At 40.5% G+C, this 25736-nt stretch overlaps 2 protein-coding genes across 6 annotated transcripts in view; one reads left to right on the plus strand and one right to left on the minus strand.

Moving 5' to 3' along the window:
• Positions 1-25736, minus strand: part of LOC133345537 (centrosomal protein of 112 kDa-like) — a 204157-nt gene that overhangs the window by 160885 nt on the left and 17536 nt on the right. For all 3 annotated transcript variants that reach the window (XM_061556413.1, XM_061556394.1, XM_061556402.1), the window contains 5 exons: positions 23045-23098; positions 19543-19608; positions 16227-16313; positions 4603-4702; positions 3027-3145 (listed from right to left, as the gene is read on the minus strand). In XM_061556413.1, coding sequence (XP_061412397.1) covers positions 3027-3145; positions 4603-4702; positions 16227-16313; positions 19543-19608; positions 23045-23098 — 426 coding nt within the window. The remainder of the gene's footprint in view (positions 1-3026; positions 3146-4602; positions 4703-16226; positions 16314-19542; positions 19609-23044; positions 23099-25736) is intronic.
• LOC133345546 (uncharacterized) lies at positions 20211-22963 on the plus strand. Of its 3 annotated transcripts, XM_061556435.1 has the most exons (4): positions 20211-20423; positions 20608-20701; positions 21254-21927; positions 22686-22963. In XM_061556435.1, exons 1-3 carry the CDS (start codon positions 20351-20353, stop codon positions 21921-21923), a joined length of 837 nt encoding a protein of 278 aa, XP_061412419.1. In that variant the 5' UTR covers positions 20211-20350; the 3' UTR covers positions 21924-21927; positions 22686-22963. The 3 variants fall into 3 exon arrangements, with proteins under 3 accessions (XP_061412419.1, XP_061412411.1, XP_061412427.1); XM_061556427.1 differs by having other exon boundaries at positions 21254-22963; XM_061556443.1 differs by lacking the exon at positions 20608-20701 and having other exon boundaries at positions 21254-22963.

The following is a 25736-nucleotide window of genomic DNA, read 5'->3' on the forward strand; positions in this document are numbered from 1 at the left end:
ATAAAACATAATAAAATAATTCTCACGACGTTTCGGCCACAACGCGAGCAGCCGTCCTCAGGTGAAGAAACAGGTCTGTCGGGAAGACAGCGTCTGAAGTGGGTACATTGTTCATAGTCTTAGTTTTTTCGGTAAAGTCACGTAGGTAAAAAATGAAATTTAAATTAATAAAAAATAAAATAATATTAATTTTTATTTCATTTTTTACCTACGTGACTTTACCGAAAAAACTACGAGTATGAATCCTTGCAGTCACGAAAGCTTCAAATCTAGAATTAATACATTGTTCATCATTATCATCAATCGGCCACGATCAATCCCATGTTGGATGAAGGCCGCCCCAAAACCTCAGGGTCATGTGATGTAGCGATCCAATGAGAGCCCATGCACAAGTTGTTTCTTCGCTCCACTTCTCTTTGGAAAGTTTTCCTTCTTTGAATGCCACTCTCTTGTTAGTTTTGACCACTGACCATCATCCCTTCTTGTGATATATCCTGCTTAAGCCAATATGATGCATCAAACCTGTGTGTTCTCTAATTCATGCTTTCCTCTTCCTGTCGATCAATGCAATTCTAAGTGTGCATTTTTTCTCATGTCTCTGTGCGAATGTTTGATTTGTTTGCATCTCCTTGATCAATGACCATAATTCTGATCCACAAAACATTATTCTTTAGAGACATTATTATGTTCCTTGGGTACATTATCACTCAATTCCCAATGCAAGCAATGTTTAGTGTTTACAAAAAGAAGTAGGAAATAAAAAAAATCTCTTTATTAAAATCAAACTTCTCCTGTTTTCACACAAATAAGATGAGTAATTTGTCTTATTCCAAAATGAAATTGTTTCTCTTCATCCTATAGTGGCATCATGTACTCATATTTTTGCATTGCTTTTACATTAGAATTCTAAATTATAAGTCTTTAATCAGATTAACATCGTCAAATACAGCTTATTTCATAAAAATGCATTCACTGTGTCCGAAATACATTTAAATGGCACAATATAAATTAGACCAAAATTTCAATGCCGTATTGCAAGGATAGTTTTTGTTGGAAAAAATGTTCTACCTATCCTCTCGATTTTCCCTAAATAACTTTTTAAACGAATAAGCAGTCGTTAATTTCAATAACAAAAGTTGACATGAAAAGCTGGCTAAAAAACAATGTCTCCCTGTTCTTGGTTCTTTCGGTAAAGTCACGTAGAAGGGAAGTAATAAAATAATAAAAATAAAACATAATAAAATAATTCTCACGACGTTTCGGCCACAACGCAAGCAGCCGTCCTCAGGTGAAGAACAGGTCTGTCGGGGAGACAGCGTCTGACAGACCTTCTACGTGACTTTACCGAAAGAACCAAGAAGATGAATCCCTGCAGTCACGAAAGCTTTAAATCGAAATTTAATGTCTCCCTGGTCAAGCGGGCATTGGCAAGAAAGCGATCGTCCTCTGTTAGTGGCCCTGAGTAAGCAACGGAAATTCCACAAACCCATGGCGGGGCCAAGTTTATCAACAGCAAAGACCATCAATGTGTGACTTCCCATAAAAAAAACAGCGCTGCGATATTTTACTGACCTGAGAAGACCGATGGCCTGAGTCAACCCCCCAACAGAGATGTGAACTAGTAACCTTCCGACTGCGAGCCATGTGTTCCAACCAAAACACTGCCCGGACAGATTGGTAATGAACTAGAGTGGGGGATTTTTTTTTTTGCAAATGTCCTTAATAATGAATAGAGCCACAGAGGCGTTTACATCTTGTTAAGAGTGATGGAAAGTAGTCAAAGGAAAAGAGATTTTTTTTTCTTTCCAAATTGGTCTATGCGGGTAATTTGCAAATTTGGACTGTGATTGTAGCACAGCATGTGGCATACTCCTGAGAATGATGTCAACTTAATGCCCACTTTACATCAAATTCAGCGTTGATGTGATCTAGCACATCAAAGCACATGTCCATTATACAAGGCAGACACACTGTTTTTAAACTTGGCTATTAATTTAAAATAACTACAGGCATGAATGCATGACTATATTTTTATACACGTCCATTAGTAACTTCTGACGTCAACGTACTCTTTATGTAGTTAAATAAATATGGACTTCAGAATTTTTTGTCAATAAAAGTCTATATTTTTACACGCAGGAAAAAAATTCCTATAAATCACTTACAAAGGACCACAGTAAAACTACGCTAATGTAGACACGTTTTATTTTTTTTATACAACAAAAGCATTTTACAAAAATGGGTGAAACATTAACACAAAAGGTAAAAGATCAGCCCTGGAATTGCTTGCTCATGCTGGCTGGAGTGTCTCCAATAGAAAAACTCTGGAGGGAGTTTGGCCTCCTTGTCTACTCTGGCCAGATGTCTAGAGAGACGTGTGAGTATGCAAGTCACCACACCACACGCGACCTGCCGATTGAGTAACTGGGACGTGTCCATTGATACTTCTGTGTGGACAGAGGCGGGAAGATTTGAGAAACGTTCCTATTGTTTCAACTGCTGTGCAGTGGCGAGATGTTGAATACTTCGTAAAGTATGCAGGAGGTCATAGGTTCGATCCCGACAGTGACACCTGTATATTTTGAGTTTGCACTTTCTTCCCTGGTGGCATGAAGTTTTCACCGGGTCCTCTGGTTTGACCCTCCACATTTAGAAACATGCGTTTAGAGTATTTATTTGGCTGAAATAATTTTCCACGTAAGCCACTTCGTTGAGCTATCATTTGTGGCCAGGTTGCTTCCGAAAAAGAGCTATTTAGCCCCGTGGGCCTTATCTGGTAGAATAAAAATAAAAACTTTAAGTTTTTAAAATAATTTTAACAAACAGGTGATCTCTGGTTTGAAAGTCCAATGTGTGCCGACCAATTTACCCAGGCAGCATCTCAAGCATATTAATGCAGTTCTCTAAATGTCTATCCGATACATTTTTTAAAGCAGAGTTCTCTAAGTGTGGGTGAAGCTGTTAAACATATCCATCTTTTCCCACGTAACATAATAATGTGCATGCCCTGTTCATTGTAAACAAACCTTGCTCTCATACTGGGACCTGAGGTCTTCAATGTTGTGCTCAGAAGTTCTCGCCAGGTCAACCAGCTCCCTGTCTTTGCTCTCCTGTAGAACCTGGGCCTCCCACATGAGGGCCTGCACTGGAGGGAGCAAAGACAAAGATGCCCCGAATAGCCTTCAACATACCGTTGGGGAAAGTGCTGTTTGAAAACACCAATAAAGGCCGACAGTGCATAAAGAGGTGGTGTGACCAGCACAATGCCCAGCTGCCTTTGCCTCTGCAATGCTGATGTTCCGAGTACTCAGTTAAGGGGGTGCCCAGGATAGACTCAGATACCACTCTCCATGGACGTTAGCAACGGCCAAGAATCAAACTCAAGTAGCGCAGTGTGTTAACCACTGCGCCACAATTCCCCCTTAACACACACACAGACACATTAACAAAAAAATGCGACGGTCTGGCCACCCCACCAGTGGTATCCCTCAATGATACTGAGGAATCAAACACAAGAAAGTGATCCCCCATGTAGCTTTTCAAGGCCGACATGGCACACGAGGGAGTGGGTGGCCACCACCACACCCGGTCGTCTTTGTCTCCCCAGTGGCGATGTTTATACACCACATCAGGTACTCATTTCAAACGGAGTCAAGCGAAGGGAGGCCCGGAACCGGTTCAGATATTTGTCACCGATGTTGGCGGTGGCCGTGAGTGGCAATTGAACTCAGGTCGCCGGGTTCGCAGCATGCTAACCACAGTGCAACCGCTTCCCACTGGAGGAAATACACACATGCACAAGCTCACACAACAAAAAACATTAATAAATACATTCATGTGTTTAGGGAGAGAAAAAGCGCAGGTCTTTGGTCCTGCAAGGATTTAAATGAATGTATATTCAATGCGGTACATTCATTTAAAAACCAATAGCATGTGTAACATGTCACAAGTTTTAAAATTATTCTATAATTCAATTGCAACTCTTTATTGCCTCTTCATGAGGACCAAATGAAGACTATTTTAACCTGCGTCTTACACACGAAAAAACCTGTTGTCTTCTGCAGTCTCTGAGACAGTACCATTGACGCTTTAGCTTTTTCATCGAAAAAACAGAGCGCTCACTCCTATTAACTCTTGTTAATATACCACGAGGGGTGATTCAATTATGACAACATCCTGATGTGTTCTTACTGCTCACTTTGAATTTTACTTAAACTTTCGAACACATCAATGATAAGTGTAACTTTAATGGAATAAGCATTCATAGATGTGCATTATTGCCCTTACGTGTTTGGTAATCATCCCACAAGATCTTTAACCATTGTTACCCACTGAACTCGTATCGGCTAGGCCAGGGGTCGGCAAACCTGCAGCTCCAGAGCCGCAAGCGGGTCTTTAAGGACTGTTTGATGGCGTAATTTATTACGGACCACTATCTCATATTCACATGCATTATGGTTCTTGAAAGTGTTTGTTTTTTTAACCAAATTTGAAAAAATTCCTCTTCTTGTAATTTTGGTTGCCGACCCCTGGTCTAGGCTAATCACGAGGCTATTTGAAGAGAATGGTACTGCATGTATATTATAAATGTAATTCAAATACCTTTCTTTTCCAGCTTCTTGATGGTGTCGTCTGCCTCCTTCTGCTTCCTCCGGTTGAGGGACTTGACCTCCTCAATCTCGCCATTCTTACGGTCTAGAATCTGTTTCAACGAAGAAAATTTAAACAAAACACAAATATTGCAATGAGCAAAGGGACGTAAGTTAACAACAGCGTACATTTATAATACGCCCATGATGTAACTAACTTCTCAGAGTTCAGAACGACATAGGAGGGAACGGAAATGATTGGGACAGACGGAGCAAGCAAAGGAGGGGAAAAAACAATGAAGGGTGGAACATTCAACTTCTTTCTTAGTGGGCCTGAACTAGAGCAACAATGAGATGTTACCACTGAATTGCATCATCCTGAGCCTTACTCAGTACTGGTATGCCTGCTTCGAACTTGACTACGAGTTACGACTAAAAGCCAATATCTTCTCATGCTCAAAATATAATTCGGCAGCAATCACCTTCGTTGGGGGTCCAGAGTCAGTTGAGAAAATTCTGTATTCTTGTGGCGGGGAAATGGTACTCATTTTATTGATCGCAGAAGGAAGATAGGTAGAATGGATCCCCAATCAGGACATGAATTCAAAAACTTAGAATTTTGAGCAGAGCACTAAGCCACAATGCTATCATGATCATCATTGCCATCCCTCACGGTTCCGCTGTACAAAAACCCATCTCGAGCACATGAGATGATTTCATCGCTGCGGTTGTCATCCTCTTGACATGTTCACTCCTTTGGCTACCATTCCATCTCTAGTCTCATCCAACAGTTATCATCTCTACTAATGATGTGTCCTACCCAAGGCTAAACGTACTTTTAAAAAGTCAACCAGATGTCTATAATTTGTATTTGTTCTCTGGTTCATATGATCTTCTGTCTCTCGTTGTAATTCCCAATGTGCTTCTTGATGTACAAATACTTCAACATCACTTCTGCCTCCCTCTTTGATGGAAGCGATTGAAGTATTACTCCAAGATTAAAGTATTTCATTCTCTATGTAAAGGACAAAATACAGTTGTATAAGCAAACCTCATGAGCTTTCATTACAGCGGGCTCCTGCCAAATGTATTACTATGACACTCCAGTGTATTGCAATTGCTAGAAAATGTCATCATATTCTTGGTTCTTTCGGTAAAGTCACGTAGTCGAAACGTCGTGAGAATTTTATTGTTTAATATTTTTATTATTTTATTATTTCCCTTCTACGTGACTTTACCGAAAGACCCAAGAATATGAATCCCTGCAGTCACAAAAGCTTTAAATCAAAATTTAAATCAAAATTTAAAATGTAATCATGTTTGGATATTTTATTAACCATTAATATCAGTCGACTCATGAATTACATTAATGGGTACTTTCCAAGAATTTGTATGATTAGAGGGTGAGAACGAGTTGACTGGCTCCAGATTTCAGTGCTAACATTATATTTAAAGTCAAAATGCACTCAGGTATGATCCTTGATAATTTTATGCATACAGTACAGGCAAGACTCTCCTCCCGACAAAACAGCTTAAATACATCACCTTGGCAATTTGCCCTGTTGTTGGTAATAAAGATATCACTCTTTTGCAAATCTGACAAGAAAGGGACATCCTATGATCATGTTTATATGATAACCAATGATGTGATAAGATAAAAAAAATTACATAATCTCTATCAAATCAAACATATCAACATAACACAGCAAACAATGATTAATGTCTCACATTTATCTTGATTCTAGCCAGATATTCTACTTGTTTCCTACCCATGCTGCAGACATAAACATGCCTTTTTATGTATTCACAGTTCAATAAAAATGATGTGCCAATACAATCTTCTAAATAAAAAAAGTAAAAATTTGTGTGTGGGTTTGTGTGTTCGCGTGCTTGCGAAGGATTTGGCTCTCCAACGGTGGGGTTTACGTACAATAAAAATAGCCAGGTACCACGCCGTAAGCCCCGCTGCAAGCAAGCGCTATTCCTTTTTCACATACGTCAACTTAAAATTAGTTTAATTAGCGATTTAGTGCGATTTTTGTGCGCTATCTCTTTATTTATTTATGACGCGTGCACGACCATACCTACTCACGCGCCTTTGTTGGGGGGTACAGGCCCATGCCAAGTCGCACGCCTTCGGTGGAAGTGAGGGGGACTTGTTCTTTCGTGTTAAAAATGTTATAAAAATACACTAAACACTGAGCTTAAATCTTCACTATGTGATATCCCCCCCACCCCGATGCGTGCAGTTACTACTATATACAGTCGGTAGATGCAGAGCGGCCGGGGAGATCGTGGCTGGAGGGGGGGGGGGGTCATGGGCAGCAGCCCAGCCTGCCAAGGTGCCACCCCGGCCAGCTGGACAATCTAGGTGAGGCCGGAGGCTCTGCACAGGTCAAGGCCTCACCACGCCACTCTGTCAGGTGAGTACTTTGTGCTAGAGACTCGATAAATACTGCTATAGAGTCAGCATGTACTACTGTAGTGATAGCAGGTACCACCACAGTCGGTATGCACTGCTGTAATCATAGCAGATACCACTACAGTCAGTATGCACTGCTGTTAGATTTTTAAGAGTTTTGACATATTTTTTGACCCGGCCAATGCCGGGTACTTCCCGCTAGTATTAGCTAAAATTAATTCTACCTGATACAGAGTTTAAGAATAAAATAAAACGTAGTTTATATAGTCAATTGGAGTGTGCCAATTTGACTTTAAATATATTACCTTCTATCACACATTGTAAATTCCTCCAAAGATGTAAAGGGTGGTTTTGTTTATATCTGCTGCTGTTCAGATGTTTCAAACCGCATACGAAGACTGGTGTAATCCATTTGTCTTCATAACCAAAACTATTTTTTTACGTTAAAAAGGCTATTTTGGACAAGGCATCTGAAATGTGGGACCCATATGAGAGCTGCTGATGCTACCATGCCTTTCATTTAATGTTATACGCTGTTTATATAGTATAACTTTACAGTTCACACCAGTTTGTTTTTAGTTCACCGAATTTAGAGTTAAAGATGGAAACGTCCCCGCACCACTCAGTTACAAGCGTAGAGAAATAAATAAAAATCTGCATGCAGCGTTGCAAAGGATGGTCTTATTTATCTCAGCAAGTCTCTGCCAGCTTGAAATCCACACTGCTTTCTCTATTGCCCTCCACAAAATAAACACACCTAGCTTCTGAGGAAGCTCACAAGGCAAGACGCCAGCGGTACATTATGCAAATCCCAGCTTTGTGCAGGCAGAGGAATGGCAAAACCTTGCTCTTGAACTTGAGCTGCTCTTGTGAAAACCGCACTCAATATGTTGGAAACGATTTTATTTATACTAAACAAGTCTGTTTTCGTTGTCTTTTCAAACACGTCTACCAATGAATGTGAATGTAACTGACAGCACAACATTTTTTTCTAAACGTTGTGTTATTATATTGTTAGAGCAATTAAATTACAATAAGCATCAATGTTTGGCAACAACAATGTATTTCCCCTTTTGTATTTACAATACGATTATGATATTTGAAATATAATTATTTTAATGGCTGGCCAGGCAGCACTGTGGTGAGAGCAAATAAATCACAATAAAAAATGTAACATTTTAAATAACCGCCAACAGGCATTTGAACTAAGTATCACTTGATGGGAAGTCAAGTGGTCATGCTATGGAAATAATGGTCCCTGCCATGGGAATATGGAATTTACATGGCTGGCTTTGGGCCATCAATGGCAAATGAGTGCTGCTCCATTGCTCATTTGAGCTGGGGAACACCAACTTGAATTATCTTACGAAACATGTCAAACGTAAAGTTGCATTATTATTGTGTATTTAACACCATTATTGAAAGAATAAAAATTGTCATTTTGATACTGTAACAGAGGGCAGTGACATTACATCATCATCTGTCCCTTCTGCCTGCTGATTTGCGATCATGGTGCAAACAAATTTCCACGATTCTGTTTCTTTATCCAGTATCACTGCGTCATTCAATCTCGAAACGACCACAAATACCAGCTATTAAAGCAAATCCTGGAAGGAAAAATCGAAGGGAAAAACGACCAGGACGGCCAAAAACGACATGGCTCAGTAACATCAAAACATGGCTACAATTAACAACAGCACAAACTCTACACGCCGTGCTAGACCGGGACCAATATCATCGTGAAGTCGCACACGCCGTTAGGCAGCACTAAAGAAGAAGAATTCAATCTCAACGCGTATTGTTCCAGACCTTTTACCACAGTCTCACATCATGTAAGAATGACTTCTGAATTTATTCAAAAAGGTATATTATTTAACACGAGATGGAATATGTGTATGCCTTACAAGCAACTTTCATTATTTGCTAATCAAACAAAATATTTTGAACTTGCTGAAATACGTGAAAACCCAAAAATCTAATCTTCTTGGTTCTTTCGGTAAAGTCACGTAGAATGGAAATAATAAAATAATAAAAATAAAACATAATTAAATAATTCTCACGACGTTTCGGCCACAACGCAAGCAGCCGTCCTCAGGTGAAGAACAGGTCTGTCGGAAAGACGCTGCCTTTATTATTTCCCTTCTACGTGACTTTACCGAAAGAACCAAGAAGATGAATCCCTGCAGTCACGAAAGTTTTAAATCGAAAAAAAATTGGAAAGTTTTGTTTTTGTGCACTCAGTGGTGACTGGGCTGAGGCCATCGTCTCACTGCACTTGTGAACGTGATTTAATCATGGGGAGCTGAAACTCAGGACGTCATGCCGTGTTTCCACAACCAGAGGGAAGTGTGCTGTCTTGGTGTATGACCCGGGCTGGTCTTGCAACAACAAGCCGGCATTTCCCCACGGCAGCCCTACTGGGCCTACCTGACAGCAAGCAAGCTCATCCTGTGCCGTACGCCTTCATCCGGGCCAACTGCACAACCAGTTGTGACACCATGATGTGCTCAACACAAATATGGAAAGCATGCCCCACGACAGTACTCGCTTTGCACCAACTTAAAGAGCCGTGTTTCGGTTAAGACCACAAGGCGGAAAATTACAAAAAAAAAATGTTTTATTACAAAAGGTAAACTTAATCCAAGCCTCCATTAAACTTTGTTTAAACAAGTTTTTTTTTCCAAGATTGCTTGCCGATATCTACCAGAGGATATGGAGGAGAAGGGGACAAGGCAGGGGTGGGGGGGACTTTGGGGAGTGGCCGGGCCCACAGAGGCATGCGTTGCATGGAGAGTGGAAATGTGGACTCTAGCGCTTTTAAGATTGCTACTAGGCCAGAACTGGAGCAGAGCAGGGCTGGCTGAAGCTGGTTCCCAGTGGTTGTGAAAACATAGCAAACGTAGCATGTGGTGTCGGCTCAGGGCTCTGATGTGGCCATTAGACCCTGAGTCAGCCAGCCACTTCCATAATTATTCACGAACAGTCAACATTTAGAATACAATTCTCAGAACAGTACTTACGCAATCATTCTGAGGCACCCGATTGGTTACATTTTAATTTGTAAAATAATCTCAACGTGACCGTGTTGGCAAAGTTAAAAAAGCAATGTGAAACTCCTGTAAACATCAATCGAAATTGTATCCAATAGGAAGGCAAATGTTTGCGCTTAATGTGACAAGACCACACAGTGACATGGACTTATGAAATAACTCCACAGGCAGCCAATAAAGGCTTACGTTAGAACTAAAATATTGACCTTTACCTTTTAAAATCTGGTATATATTGCCTCCAAATTGTTCGTGTGACTTTTTGAAATGTCATGTCCCATCGAGACCTGTGTTCTGTAAATCAAAGGCAGTTTTTCATCCCAAACATTAGAAGCCAAACACTGTTTTGCCATCGTGGCACAAAAAATGAGGAATGGGTTTCTACCCTACATTTAAGTGCGTTTGTTGGTATTAAAGTGCAAATTGCTTCATGGGAAAGAATTTCAAAACAAATATTCACTTTTATGTTGTGATAGAATAATTTGATTAAGGTAGTTAACATCGCAACGGTGGTGAGATGTTAACGACCTTGCCTGGTATACTGAAGGTCGTGGGTTTGATCCCAACCATGATACCTGTATATTTGGAGTTTGCATGTTCTCCCTATTGATTTTACTCCGGGTCCTCTGGTTTTTCCCTCCACATTTAGAAACATGTATTTAGAGTATGTGGCAACTTTCAATTTCTCATAAGCGAACTTCGTTGAGCTATAATTTGTGGCCAGGTCACATCTAAAAAAGAGCTATATAGCTCAGTGGGCCTTACCTGGTAAAATACAAATAATTTATAGTTTAGTTTGAGTCTCTATATTGATGAGAATTCCAAATTTAGTTTCGATAGCCATACATTTACAACATTTTCTGGTGAGTAATATTGTTTTCAAATATAGATATAGATTTAAAGATATATTTGATGCATTCCACCACGATAATGAACAGAGTAGCCCATAGATTTTAACCAATTCTTTTAAACAGTACAACTGAGTTGTAGGTGAATACAAAACACGAACGTACAACGACGTACAATATATTGCATTTAATAATGGCATTTATTTATGGAGGAAAATCTCATTGAGTCTGAAGATTATAATTTTTTCACGAATGTTCTGCATTGGGATATTTAGTTAATACCATTAATGAGTGTTTAGCATATCGGAGGGAGTGTTACTTAATTCTAGATTTGAAGCTTTCGTGACTGCAAGGATTCATATTCTTAGGTTTTCGGTAAAGTCACGTAGGTAAAACATTAAAATTAATAAAAGTAAAATAAAATAAAAATCACGACGTTTCGGAGGCAACACAAGCGTCCGTCTTCAGGTGGAACCGTCACAGCCACGACAGCTGTATCAAGTAAATGAGAGATTGCAGGAGCTACCACTCCGTTTATATAATGGTTGGAGAGGGGGGAAGGGCCAAGTACAGCACACTTTTTTTATTCATATGGTAAGGTAGGGCTACCGAGCTAATTACTTAGCACTGTAAATGCCTGGTAACCACACAGCGCCATGCCTACAACACCTGGCAAAAAAAATGTATTATGTTTGTGCACTCAAATCTTAAAACATTTCTAACTCTTGAGTAATCTTTCAGGGACAGCTTAAACATTTAGCAGTTCAACTTGGGGTATTAATTAGCAATCACAGTCCATAATTTTTCTAATGATAAGGCACTTTCAGTGAGTTCATAACGCTCCTGGGTATACCACACGGAATGAATAGCTCCCCTTTTGCACTGGCCAACCTAAAAGATGAGTCACGAAGTGACTTATACTGTTATGGACACGAATGATCGTAAGCATAAGCAAATGTACTTCTCAGAAGTGCACTTAGTTTTTCCTTCTTGGTAAACTAATGCCAGTTTAACTGAAATCCTTCATCAGTAATTTCAAGAATAGACACTCATTTCAGGCTGAAATGACCGAAAGGAGGTCACAGTCAAGGTGTCTCCTTGCTGAATTTAGTGTGTGGGGGGGTGGTATTCATGTTCATAGGCTTCCCTGAGCCAGTGACTTGGCAAGGTCTATTTCCACAGGACAACCACTCTTCACTTTCCACAATTTGTTACTTATTTTATTAACCCCAGCGGAATGATAGGCCAAGTTAATCCACCGCCGGGATTTGAACTCGCAACATTCCAACTGTGAATATAGTGCTCTAACCATAGTAATTGGATATTGTATAAAATAGAGTATATTAAATACAATTACAACAACAACAAAAACTTTTGCTGCATGGCTCTCAAATGCAATTTTTTTCATCTTGCAATAATGTCTCGTCAGCTTGCATCATGCATAATAAAGATTGTTCGCAAACGAGACGGCCTGTTCTTGGTGTTCTCCGTGCCACTGCCAAGTAGGGCTACCGAGCTAATTGACCAGAGTACTGTCAAACAGAATCGCCACGCGTCTCCACGCTCGAAATTTCTAAGATTCCTCTCTGCTTCTGTTGCGCTTTCAAAACAAACTTTCCGCTTATGAATAATTAATGATGGTTCAGATAATAGTACAGGGTAACTTGGAGAGTTGCAGTGTCAGCAGCTTTTGTATGGATTCACACCCGATCATGCAAATTGAGGAAACACACAATTCATCATTGCCTGTTGTTTTGATATTTGTAGGGGTTTTTTCAAAGGAAAATAAACAATTCGGTCTATGTGCCACCAAAGCCAAACGCGGAGGTACATGACATAAGCGAGAGACTTAATTATATTTGGAACTTCAATATCACGTGGTACTTTAAAACAAATGTGCTGCCCTGCATTATATTGTAATGTTCATGGTAAAAGGCAATTACACGCATACACATTATTGGCTACACATCACTCGCTGTAGTCGTCAATTCTACAAAAATAGAATTGCTCACATGTAAGACGTATTGGCGCAATAACTTGAATAAATTAGCATATTATTTATAACACATATTTAAAATTTCCATAATTCATCATCAGTCAATACTCTCCAAGAGAAGAGCCCCCGATTGATTAAGCACATTTCAGCACAGGTTACGTATGGCCTTTGGCTGTGTGGCTTACAAATATATCCCAAATGTTGGTTGTTGATTAACGCATTGCACGTTCTTCGTAACTCGACTCCACGTTCTAATGCCGAGCAATGCAACACTGCACTAATAAAATGAAATGCGGTAATGCATGCGGCTTCATTTTCTGTGAATCCGATCAGAGGTGCAGAAAAGCAGGACGTTCACTTTGAAATGCTGCTAAATTAAAACCTGTGTGGAGCCATAATTATTATAATCATACCTTAGGCTTGTTTGATCTCTGTTAACTTTAAAAGACTCACTGTTGTCCAAACATAATTAGTTGCTGGGTGGTTTCAAGCAGTGCTGAGCTTGGCTTCCAATAATAAACGGGTAATGGAAACCTCTGAAAAGCAAAACAACAGCTGACAGGGAGCTCTCTCTCTGATCTCCTGTCCTGAGGCCACGGACACACATCCTTCAACCTCACAATTCTTCTGTGGCAGAAGCTGGGCAGATAGAAACTATAGGAAGTACCGAATACCTTCCAACTAAACGTGAGTTATTTCATAAAGTAGGAAGCAATGCCCATGAAGACGTAGATATTTGGGATGGGCATGAAGTTTGTTAGATTCATGCCACTGCAGGTGAACATTTTTTAAACTAGCATTCATAAAAATAAATTACAATTCTTAAGGCTTTGTGGCTGCCTGGCATTTCGAATGGCCCCGGGCATAAGCAAGTTAGGGTAATGAAAAGCTTCCCTTTTCATTTATACTCAGCTCTTCCCTGTTATTTTGGAAGACAAGCGGATTATGGGTTTTATGTTCACTTGATAAATTTCCAACACGAACAGCCGTCCAATTGATTTATGATGTGCCATTGGTTTATATTTCGAGCCATTCTAGTCATAAGTAAAGTACTGCAATGCCTTTGATACTATTACACAGGTTTACATTGAACACGCAGCCCCTCACGTCAAGTGCAGGGCACTATAAAAGCTAATCCCAACACTTGCTGCATGCCATCAAACATGAGCTCTTTTACACTCAAGGAGCATAAACCAACTCCGGTCATCCTCACAGCGCCATTTGGCTGGCCATCGAACAAAGACGGTCGCAGCATCGTGCGCTTTCAGATCCGCTTCTGTGGCCGTCTGGAACCCCCTTCCTTCCGATATTAGGAAGCCACATGAGCTACCCACTTTTAAATATAGATTGAAAACTAATTTCTTTAGAACTGCTTTTTGTGCTTAGTTTATCCTTCCCCTGCACCTTCGATTAGCACAGTTGGCTATGGACAGTACGAAAGAAGTTCAACATACATACATATTGAACAAATATGTTTGCACGTATTTTTCACGTTTGTTTTTCAGCCAAATAGGAAAAGAATAAGAGTGTACTTGCACAGCCCATTGCCAATCTGATGTTGGATGAGTGTCTCCCCACGATGTATGGGTTGTGGGGGTTATTTGCCCATACTTCACCACACTGGTTAGCGCATGTTGGAGGAAGGTGGAAAAGATGTCCATGTGAGCATAGAAGAAAACAATGCATTTTGCTCCATTGCCCTCTGCTGCCCCCACAACGTAGTCCTGTCGCCTGTAACACCTATTATGCATCGCAATTGCCTATACAAGCACTATCCAGCCTCAATGCTGTTTAGCTTACAAAATCTGACGTGATTGGCCACGGGGCAAGTGGTTTAGTCACACGAAGGATTGCAGTGATATAATCTCGCATCATCCGTCTGCTATGGGTTCATGTTCAGAAAGTGCAGAGTTCTCAAAAGGGTTGTCTAAGTCTGCAGTCCTGTCTGATTTTTTTGTAGCAGTGATTGATCTTGATCCACAAAAGTAAGCCATTATGAGCCAATAACATTGCGAATTAATAAAAGAAAACCTGTTTTCCTGCAAGCCTCACAATCTCCACTAGAGGGTAGAATGCATCTTGCTCATTAAGGAGACGCATACAACTTCATAGGGCCAGCATAGCAGACATCAGTAGCCAAGCGTGTAAATAAATAAAAATGTGTACAATGTTTAAAAATGTCAGCTCTTTAATTATCTGAACCCAGCAAGCGACACTATGTTTCAATAATCAGAAGTGGAACTAAACAAGTAATTAAACTGTATTACCACATCATGAGACCTCCTTTGCCAGTACCAAAATATGAGAATAGATTTTCCCCTTTTTTTCTCGCAACAAAACAGCTGTGTTAAGATGCTAAAACACCAAACTGAAACCTTTTTACAAAGAATCATGTCTGCATTAACCACAATACTTGTGGTCAGAATGCAAACAGCCCGAGCTCTCATTACTCTGATAGTGGCATTGTCTTTGTGCTGTACGCCTTTTGGCGTCCTCTGGTCTAACACCGTTTTGAGACTACGCTCAAAAGAAAGATGTCACTGGTGTGGACCAATCAATTTCAAAGACAATGCATATATTATCAGAGTACGTTTTTTCTTTGCATTCTGACCACAAGTATTGTGGTTAATGCAGACATGATTCCTTGTAAAATGTTTCAGTTTGGTGTTTAAACATCTTAACACAACTGTTTTGATGCCAGAATAAAGGGGAAAACCTATTCTCATTTATTATCACAGTTCACATGTTACTCTATGAGATCTCTTTTACCAGTGGCAAAATATAGCAGTAGGTTTTTACCCTTTTAAACTGGTACAAAACTGACACCTTTATTTGTACCAGTTTAAAAGGGTACCAGTTTAAAAGGGTAAAAACCTACTACTATAGTTCACGTGTTACTCAATTACACAAGGCGAATTATAAAACGACTCAATCACGAGCTCAAAAATGTACTTTTTAAATTACACTCTGCTCCATGCACAGATGAAACTTTAAAGTACATTCGTGGGCATTGTACCAAATCATTTCAGTGTAGCATTTAGCCTCAGATGCGAATTAGGTTTCTCTGCAGTGCCGAGTGAAAAACTGAGCTGAGTTTGTAAACTGACAGCCTCTGCCTTATACCATAGATCTCTTCGGTACAAAGGTGACCTCTGCTAATAAAGAGACCGACATAACTGTGAGTAGCTTTCATTAAAACTCAACAAAAATAATTATACAAAAGCTCCCTCACCTTGAGGAAGGTGAATGTAGTAAACTAGAATGTTTTGGATGGGTTAAGTGCAGGGAATTGTGACACTATTTGATCAACACACACACACACACCTTCTGAATGTCCGCATCGTGCTTCTGCTGAAGTTTTAGCTTCTCCTCCTGAAACATGACCTCCAGAAGTTTGGTCCTCACCTCCAGCTAAACAGGACAAAATAGCAAACAAATTAAACAAAAACAAGGTACAAGGTTAAATGGGCAAAACACACTGACGGCCACTTGTTTCTCAATATAGTAGATGTAGAAGTAGTTTGCCAGCTCCGCAGCCACCACATATTGAAGTTTAACGGAGATGTTTGACATTTTCAGCCATGCAGGCTGTATTGTATGTGGGTGCTTGCACTTGTATAGAGATATGCACAATAGTAGAAAGCCTTTTAAACGTGGCAAAAAAAACCTTTTACTTGCAGGCCTTCCCCAAAGTCTGTCTTGTGAAGGCTACTTGGCTTGAAGCATCATCTCTTTTACCAACTTTATTACCTTATACATACACAGTGAAAATTTATGGGAGTTACTGACTTATTTTTCTAAAGGACCATAAATCCCTTCTGTGTCTTTCCAACCAAAATAGCCTGTCCACCGAGGCACAGACTGAGCTACGTCAGTGCCAGCAGGCGGCCTGGCCAAAGGGAGACATCAAAGAGATCTCTCAGGCTTTTGCTGTGGCAATGGCAGGCATAAATCAGCCTCGAACTGAGGGTGGTCACGGGAGGGATTTACATAGAAGCATTGTGTCCATGAACAAAATCCGCCCCTTGGACGGCACATTGAGCAGGGGAACGTTCACAGTGCTACTTCTGCACCCGGCCAAATGGGACAACGTATTCTCTTGTGCAAGCCCCCTGAGAATGAGGGGACCAGCACCATTGCAATCTCAGGAACTGGCCCTTTCTGGGGCTCAAGGGAGATGGCTGGGATGCTCGAGTAGAGTGCGCCAAGGAGGGAGGCCTGCCAGGACCACCCCTCAACATTCTGTCCAAGACCCAGCGTATAGTTTCTACTGGCTTTTCATAGAGCATGGTGACAATGGGCACAATGAAATATTAAGTTGACTGGGTTGCTCAGAAGGCTAATGCTATTGTTGTAGTCAGAGCACAGAGCCATCACTGCCAATGACCTAATGGACTGCACACAAAAACACCATTGTAATTTATCTTGGTCATTGCATTTATTTTGGTAATAACTAGCTTCAGAGAACATTATTTGGCAGACAGACACAAAGTGAAGCATGTACTCAACAACGCAGCTGCACAGACCACCATGTTGTGGTTGCATTTTATCTTTGAGAACAAAGGCCTATGATGTCATTTCCCTGTCATCGTATGTGATGAGAGGCTGTGCTGATGTTGGGGCTTCCAGGATGGAAAGATATTTGCAGTACATGTATAATTAGACTAACTAAATGTGGGCATATCGACAATGCTGTATGTGCATTAGTGACTGGGGGTGACATCATTAACTTACCTACAATATCGTGTCACTACATCTCTATTATTTACCTTATATCTGTCATTTCACTACATTTCCCTCGATTCTATCTCTCGCCTACCTGAATGTGCGTGCTACATGATTTTGCACGTCCACCGTCTGTCTCTCACATTTCACTTGGATGCATAAACAAATGTAACTATTCGGTTGAGCATTTGGATCCTGCCAGAAAACTAATTAAGGCAATCTGCAAAATGGCAGAAAGAGCTATGAAGTGTAATGTTTCTGACTTATCGAGAAAAGTTAAACAAAGGCTAAATAATCTTTTTCAGGAGATTCCTGCAATGGAATGTTACGGGGTATTTTTACATGTGGGAGTTAACTCAAGTTCTTGGAAAAACCCTCACGTATAAGAGATAGTGTATAAAACTCCCGTGGTATATGTATAATAACTGGTGCTGAAATGTATTTGACTAGTGTGCACAAAAGTATTAGTTGTGCTCATCACCATGCATTTGTAAAGTGTTGCCTTTGTGTGTTGGCCGTTTAGGATTTAGACCACAAAGATTCTCAACTCAACAAGGGGGCATCTATTCCTGGCAACCGTTGAGAAAGGGATAATCCAGCAACTTTGGCACCACAGCCCTGGCAGCAGCGGATTGCGCTCATGAACAATTTTATGGGAAACTATAGAGCGACAATAATTAGCACATGCCAGGCCAATATTAGTGTTGCTCCCATATACAAATTGTCAAAGGAACTGATGGGGCATTCAAGCTGGTGGACCTTGGACCCAAAGGCAAGTGAACTAAACAATAGTCCAGCCTCCCCATAATAATAACAATAACCACACATAATAACTTCATGATTAATATGAATCAAAGCAGAGCATTAATGTAAACAAGCGGCATGCGGCTGAACTAAATGAACCATTGCGAAAGAAAAAAAACAGCTCATGCGTGGCCTTCTGGCTAGGCATAAAATTATCCCATTTTGTTTACAAAGACGTTGAGCTTTCATCGCATTCCAGAACAGCACTTGATTATGAAGGCAATCACTTTTTATTAAATATGTCATTTCAGTCTCAATGGGATGGCTGCAATAGAGAAATTAAACAATTCCTGACACCGAGGCAAATTGTGCCAGACCCTGGCTGTGTCCCCGTGCGTTTCCTCTGAACCAAGGCACTTCAGAACACGAGGCCTACAGGGTCACACTGACCTCAGCCAGACAAATAAATTATTCTCTGCACACATTTAAATGGATCTGAGCTCAATTTTTTTGTATGCTGGTTCTTGCAACCCCTTTTGACACCCTGCATGCAAACTGTGCTGCCAAAGCGTCCCACTGCTCAAACAATTGGATGGTGGATGCTCATTTCATGTAAACCAGTAGTGGAAATTCCATATGACTATATTGGGGCCCAGAACGATCTATTTAGACAACCACTAATAATAAAATAATTATGTTTTTTTTATTTTCCTTCTACGTGACTTTACCGAAAGATCCAAGAATATGAATCCCTGCAGTCACGAATGCTTTAAATCGAAATTTAACCACTAATAACTTACCACAAAGTGTGACCTTTATTATCAACCCCGGTTGATGGGCTTAGTCAACCCGCCAGTCGGGAAATAAACTTGCAATCTTCGGCTGTACTTCACATGCTTTGACATTAGCACCATCCAATATGTGTTTGTACGAGTACCCCAATATAATTAACATTTGTTCAAGTTGTAATCAATATTGTATTGCATTCAGAACAAATGCTTTTCGGCCAAACTGTATTACAGCAATGTGTACAACTGATTACATACCAATTCAGCATGTGGCAACATCATACATGCATTAAAGTACTAAAAGAGGAAAAATATCAAAATATTCGACTGCAACTGGGAAAATAGTTCCCAAGAGCCTAACAGTTTGTTTAGCATGACCTCACCTCCTTCTTGTGCATTTGTGAAACCGTCTGTTGGTCAAGGAATGTTCCATTTCTTTCATCACCAGCCTGGGGAGTGAAGTCAGTGATACCAGCCGATTCACAGTTGTATAAATGGGCAATGGCACATCAAATAAAACCTTACCTGCACGGCAGTAGTGTACAAGTTTCAGAAGCTTCTCATTTTTGTCGACACAGTGGGCCATCATTCCAACGATTCAACAGGGTCACCAGAAGGAGAAAAAATGTCTCTCCATGGGACAAATTTGACCTTGTAATGTAAATCAGTGCTACAATAAAGTGTATTGTAATTCTTTCATATGGATGCTCCCGTGCATTACGGAGCATGTTAATGAACTATATACACTGTGTAACAATTTTTTATTGATTTCTTGTTCCTGGGTAGTAAGTGTTATTTCCTCATTGCTTATACCTCAAAAGTAGAGAAAATGGCTATTATTCCCCGCAAACTTTGCTTTTGTGACCAGGACAGTGGTATTTAGAAATTTACCTATTTTCCAGAACATTCTAGGTAGATTCAGTGCTGAGCAAACTTGGAGTAACTTCTCGAACATTCTAGAACTTTCCAGTAATATAAATAGTAGTATAAATACAGGGACCTTAAGCTCGCCAGTTCAGTTTAGTTCCAGTGGATACATATCTGCATTTTTCTGAGATGGCATCAAGAGGCTGTAAGCATCCTACAGACTCATTTTGCTATGTCTGCGGCCAATTTATCAAGACAAGAGCGAAAAAGTAGTCTGTGGAAGCGTCTGCTAAGATAAGTGAGGCCTACAAGGCATATTTCGGCATGCCTGTCGGGGATCAAGACAAACCCTGGGCACCTCATTTCACCTGCGAGCAATGCAAAAAAACTCTGGAAGGTAAGATGGACAATTGTTGCTCGGAATTTTATAAAAATTTGTTAACAATTTTAAAATGGTAAAAGTTTATAATTTTAAAATGTTTTATAATTTTCAATGTTATTAAAAAAATATATGATAAATGAAAAATGTTGCGAGAATCTCTTAAACATTAGTCATGGGTGAAATAAATGTATTTTTGTAGGATGGTACAGAGGGGAAAAGAGAGCCATGAAGTTCACTATCCCAATAATTTTGTGGGAACCATTGACCACTCAAGCAACTGCTACTTCTGCATGGTGAACCCTTGCAAACGTCACTGGCAAGAATGCACCTGCTATCACGTATCCGGACCTTTCTTCATCCATCGCCCGGGTGCCACACTGCCTTGAGCTCCCCGTACCCACTCCTCCGGAGAGAGAGCAGCCGTCTTTAGAAGAGAGCAGCAAGTCAGAGAGCGAGGAAGAAGTTGTAGATCCAGATGACAATTTCAGAGGTGGAGCTGAGGAGAGAAACCCGTACTACCCCAACCAAAAAGACCTCAACGACTTGATCAGAGATCTTGGTCTCACCAAGTCCAATGCCGAGATTTTGACATCTAGGCTCCAGCAGTGGAACTTGTTGGATGAAAGTGTGCAAGTCGCAGATCAGAGGAAGCATCACCAACCTTTTTGCAGCTTCTTCACCCGTCAAGATGGGCTCTGCTTCTGCCACAATGTTACCAGTCTGTTCGAGGCAATCGAAATCGCCTATAACCAGAATGAGGGGCGCCTCTTCATTGACAGCTCATCCAGGAGCCTCAAAAGCCGTGCTGCTCCATAATGGTAACATGTACCCGTCTCTTCCCCTAGCTCACTCGGTGTACCTCAAAGAGGATTACAACAGTATCAAGACCTTGCTGGATGCCTTGAATACGGCTGGGAGGTCATCGGAGACTTCAAAATGGTGGCATTCCTGATGGGTCTCCAAGGTGGTTTTACCAAGTTTCCCTGCTATCTTTGCCTTTGGGAAAGCAGGGACACCAAGGCGCACTACCACAGGTGGAACTGGCCACAACGGACCGAGTTCTCTGTGGGGAGGAACACTGTCAAGTGGGAGCCACTGGTGGACCCCCGGAAGGTGCTGATGCCACCACTGCACATCAAATTGGGCCTTATGAAACAATTTGTCAGAGCTGTAGATAAGGAGTCGGCAGCCTTCAAGTACCTTCAAGACTTCTTCCCTAAGCTGTCTGAGGCAAAGGTCTTAGCCGGTGTCTTTGTCGGACCACAGATAAAGAAGATCCTGGAGTGCAATAAATTCCCCAAGAAACTCACTAGTAAGGAGAAAGTGGCTTGGGACAGCTTTGTTGCAGTGGTTCGTGGCTTCCTGGGCAATCACAAGGTCGAAAACTATGTGGAGCTGGTTGAGACTCCAGTGAAGAACTACAGCAAAATGGGCTGTTGGATGTCCCTCAAAGTCCATATCCTTGATGCTCATCTTGATAAATTCAAGGAGAACATGGGAGCTTACTCGGAGTAGCAAGGTGATCGCTTCCACCAGGATATACTGGACTTTGAACGCTGCTACCAAGGACAGTAGAATGAGAACATGATGGGAGACTACATTTGGGGGCTGATTCGTGAAAGTGATTTACAGCATAATAGTAAATCTCGAAAAACTACTCACTTCTAAATCTTTTGCAGTAATTTTTTTATTACTTTAGTATAAACACATGTCAATTTTGATTCATAAGTTGTTTTTTTTCTGACATTGTGAACGATAAGACACAAATTTGCCCGTTTTCTCATTGAAAATAGGTAAATTTCAAAATATCACTTTCCTGGTCACAAAAGCAATGTTTTTGGGGAATAATAGCCATTTTCTATCCTTTTTAAGCATAAGCAATTACAAAATAACACTACCCTGGAATAAAAACTGTGTTACATAGTGAGCTATCAATGATTAAATAATGTGACAGAAGTGGAATTTAAACAAATCAGCTTACAAATGGCAAAAAGGAACGATTAAATCATGAAGAATATAACTGTGCTTTCAATATTCTACCATCAACAATGCCGTGGCATGAAACCTTGATAAATATTGTGTATGTAACAGCAGGCCTATGCACAAATAATATACAACAGCCCAAATATCTCTTGCACTAAAATCATATATTCATCATATCTACATTGATACGTGACATTGACATTGGAGCAGCATTAAAAAAAAAGGTTATGATGAATATATAACTGTTCACATTAAAATGGTGTCGGAAGCTATTTTGCAATTGTTCTGCTCCAGAAGTTTTACTTTGAAGAGGGAATGGCAGGACCTTGTCCCAGCGGTACGCAGGGCTTGTAAGACCAACACAAAAGGAACGTTATTGCATTCAGGTGAGTTACTACACAGAAGAACAGTGTCCCCCAAGCTGGCTGATTTTATCACCCGATGAAAACCAACGTCAGGCAATCATCCATATCTTTTCATTTTTGCAAAAAAGGCTATAATCATAATATGGAGTAGAGGGGGGGGGGGGCTGGGTGTGCTTTTGAGCTCGTAACAAGTGGTGCCAGTGTGCGCAGCGAACTCTGAAAAATTAATCATCACATTGTGTCAATCATTGGACAACAGCGGCTCAACTCGACTCCAAAGTATCTTACCCCAAAACGGCTGTCAAGGTCACTGTCATCAGACGAGAGTCCAGTGTGATGGTCCTGTGCAACGAGAGGACGGAGCATTCATCATTCCATCGCCTGCACACGTTGTGCGTGTCAGAGTGCACCCGTTGGAAGCGCACGAGTGAAAATTCCACTGCTCATGAGTGCTCTGTCGTTGCATTGTGTTATTGTAGAGCATGCCAGTGCGTGTTGCAAGCATGCGTATAATTAACCGTGGGCTGTCCTTTTGGTAATGACCGTTTTAATGTGCTGCTGTTTTGCTTAAGTCCTCATATATTCATCTTCTTGGTTCTTTCGGTAAAGTCACGTAGAATGGAAATAATAAAATAATAAAAATAAAACATAATAAAATAATTCTCACGACGTTTCGGCCACAACGCAAGCAGCTGTCCTCAGGTGAAGAACAGGTCTGTCGGAAAGACAGCGTCTGAATGACAGACCTGTTCTTCACCTGAGGACGGCTGCTTGCGTTGTGGCCGAAACGTCGTGAGAATTATTTTATTATGTTTTATTTTATTATTTTATTATTTCCCTTCTACGTGACTTTACCGAAAGAACCAAAAAGATGAATCCCTGCAGTCACGAAAGCTTTAAATCCACATATATTGTTCCTTGCTTTGTATTAAATTGTTCTAAATAAGGGACCCCGTGATGTTTTTGATTGGGCTTTCACCTGGCTTCATTATAGTCAACTTAAAATACCTGTACCATGTGGAGAACAGAATGGTGTTGTAGAAGAGAGGGCTGTAAGATTATCGGGCATTGTTGAACTCCCTCACATGTGTTCTATAGTATAATACAGCATCATTAACTCCAAACATGCATCACATCATCATTGTTTTATTCATAAGCTTCCATCCTGTTTCATTGCTTCTGTATATTTTGCTGTTGGGTGACACAAAGGAATTCATTACAATGGGCAGTGTTTGAAAACCTCTCTATTAGTATAAGTGCATGACATTCCACATCCAATAATGTGCCCTAATGCAATGATGTATATGATCATTCCATTTAAGAATTCCACTTTATGTTACTTATAGTATACAATTATATGGTATTGCTTTGCGAATGCAGTTATGCCTTAGAATGTTTACTGAGCATTACAATTGTTAATTTGGTTGCGGTTGTTCAAGCAGTGTTTGTATTTAATGACACATTTTCCAAAACGCAAAATCAAGTTGTACGTTAAATAGAAAAATAAAACTATCATAAAAATATCAATCCTGTTCAAAAGACCATGTTCAACAATGTTGTAAGCTTGGCAGAGCTAAGCAATCAATTATAGATAACTGTAGGTAAAAAAATTATATGACCAGCAACTGTGAAATGAAAATGAATCTTTTATCCGTGGAGGTCTGTGTGTGACGTTCAAACGACCAATGGCATGACACTAGAAAGGAACAAAATTAAATTGTGCTCCTTTGAAGAGAGGTCTTTTTGCAACTGCTGTTTTAGTCCACGCTGCATTCCTTGCGTTTTAGAAGTAGAAAGAGCAATAGGCTTCCTTTGATGATATGTCTATCCAAACGTATTAGATTAATACTGTGTTATGAGTTTAAATATTTCTGGGGCACATCCAGCAAAGCTATTACATTTATCTGCCTCAGACTCCCTGGGTTGGGATTTTTTTTACATTTTACACTGACAGAATTATCATTTCTCTGGCAGAGCACCAGTGAGTTAATAGAAGAAGTAATCACCGTCGTTCATAACTTTGGAATTCATTCTGCAAGAGGGAAGTATTCATTGTGCCATAAAACTTTGTTGACATGCGGCATTCACAAGTACGCTTATTTGAAAACACATTTAGCTGATAGACATTCCTTCTAAATGAGCTTAAATTAGAAGTCTACTGTTTGATTTTCAAACCAAAGATAACATCCCCAATCTTACTGTTAATTAGAAAACACTTTAAAATGCAAAGGTTTATACAGCAACACCAACAAAAGGAGTGTGCAGGACTCAAACGCCAAATACAGACCACAAGGCCCTGCCCAGCAATGGACACGTGCAAGGTAAAGGAAAGAAATAAACACTGGATTTGGTCGCTAGGGGTATGGAGCTGCACAGCCCTGTATCAAAGACCCTCATCGGTGTAGCTTTACCGTAATTGGCCCACTTGACTCATAAATCATTACAAACAAAATATCACCACCTGTATCATTATTACAGCACTTCCTCAACTGCTCGGGGTTGTTCTAGGTTCATGAATCCTTGTGTTTGTATAATTTAAAATGCCAACGCTCATGTAGAAGGAAATTTTGGAACCAGGACTGGATCATTTCAGCATGTGGATTGTGCAGTGGCAGAGATGAATGTCACACAGGCAGTGTGACCCCCCCGCCCTGCCCACCCCCACACCAACCCCCCTACTAACCACCCCCGCGCGTTCAAATTAAAAATGAAAGTTTGCCGCTCATGTGCACTGCACTACCTCAATTCTACCGAATAAACCACTGGGATGTAACCCAGGACATAAGTATTCCACACACATCCTGAAAAAGACTCCATATGTGCAGTTTTTCTTCAAAAGCTATTCAACATTCATGCACGGATCAGCTGCCAATTGATATGCCACTTCAGAATAACAGTGAAATCCAGACGTCTAAGAATCGGTGGGCATTGAAATCCTGAGCCGTCGGTACCTCGAAGGGAATGGAGGTGAAAATAATGA

Source organism: Lethenteron reissneri, chromosome 3 (genome assembly GCF_015708825.2).
Source record: "Lethenteron reissneri isolate LAM-NWPU_2019-01 chromosome 3, ASM1570882v1, whole genome shotgun sequence".
NCBI lineage: Eukaryota > Metazoa > Chordata > Hyperoartia > Petromyzontiformes > Petromyzontidae > Lethenteron > Lethenteron reissneri.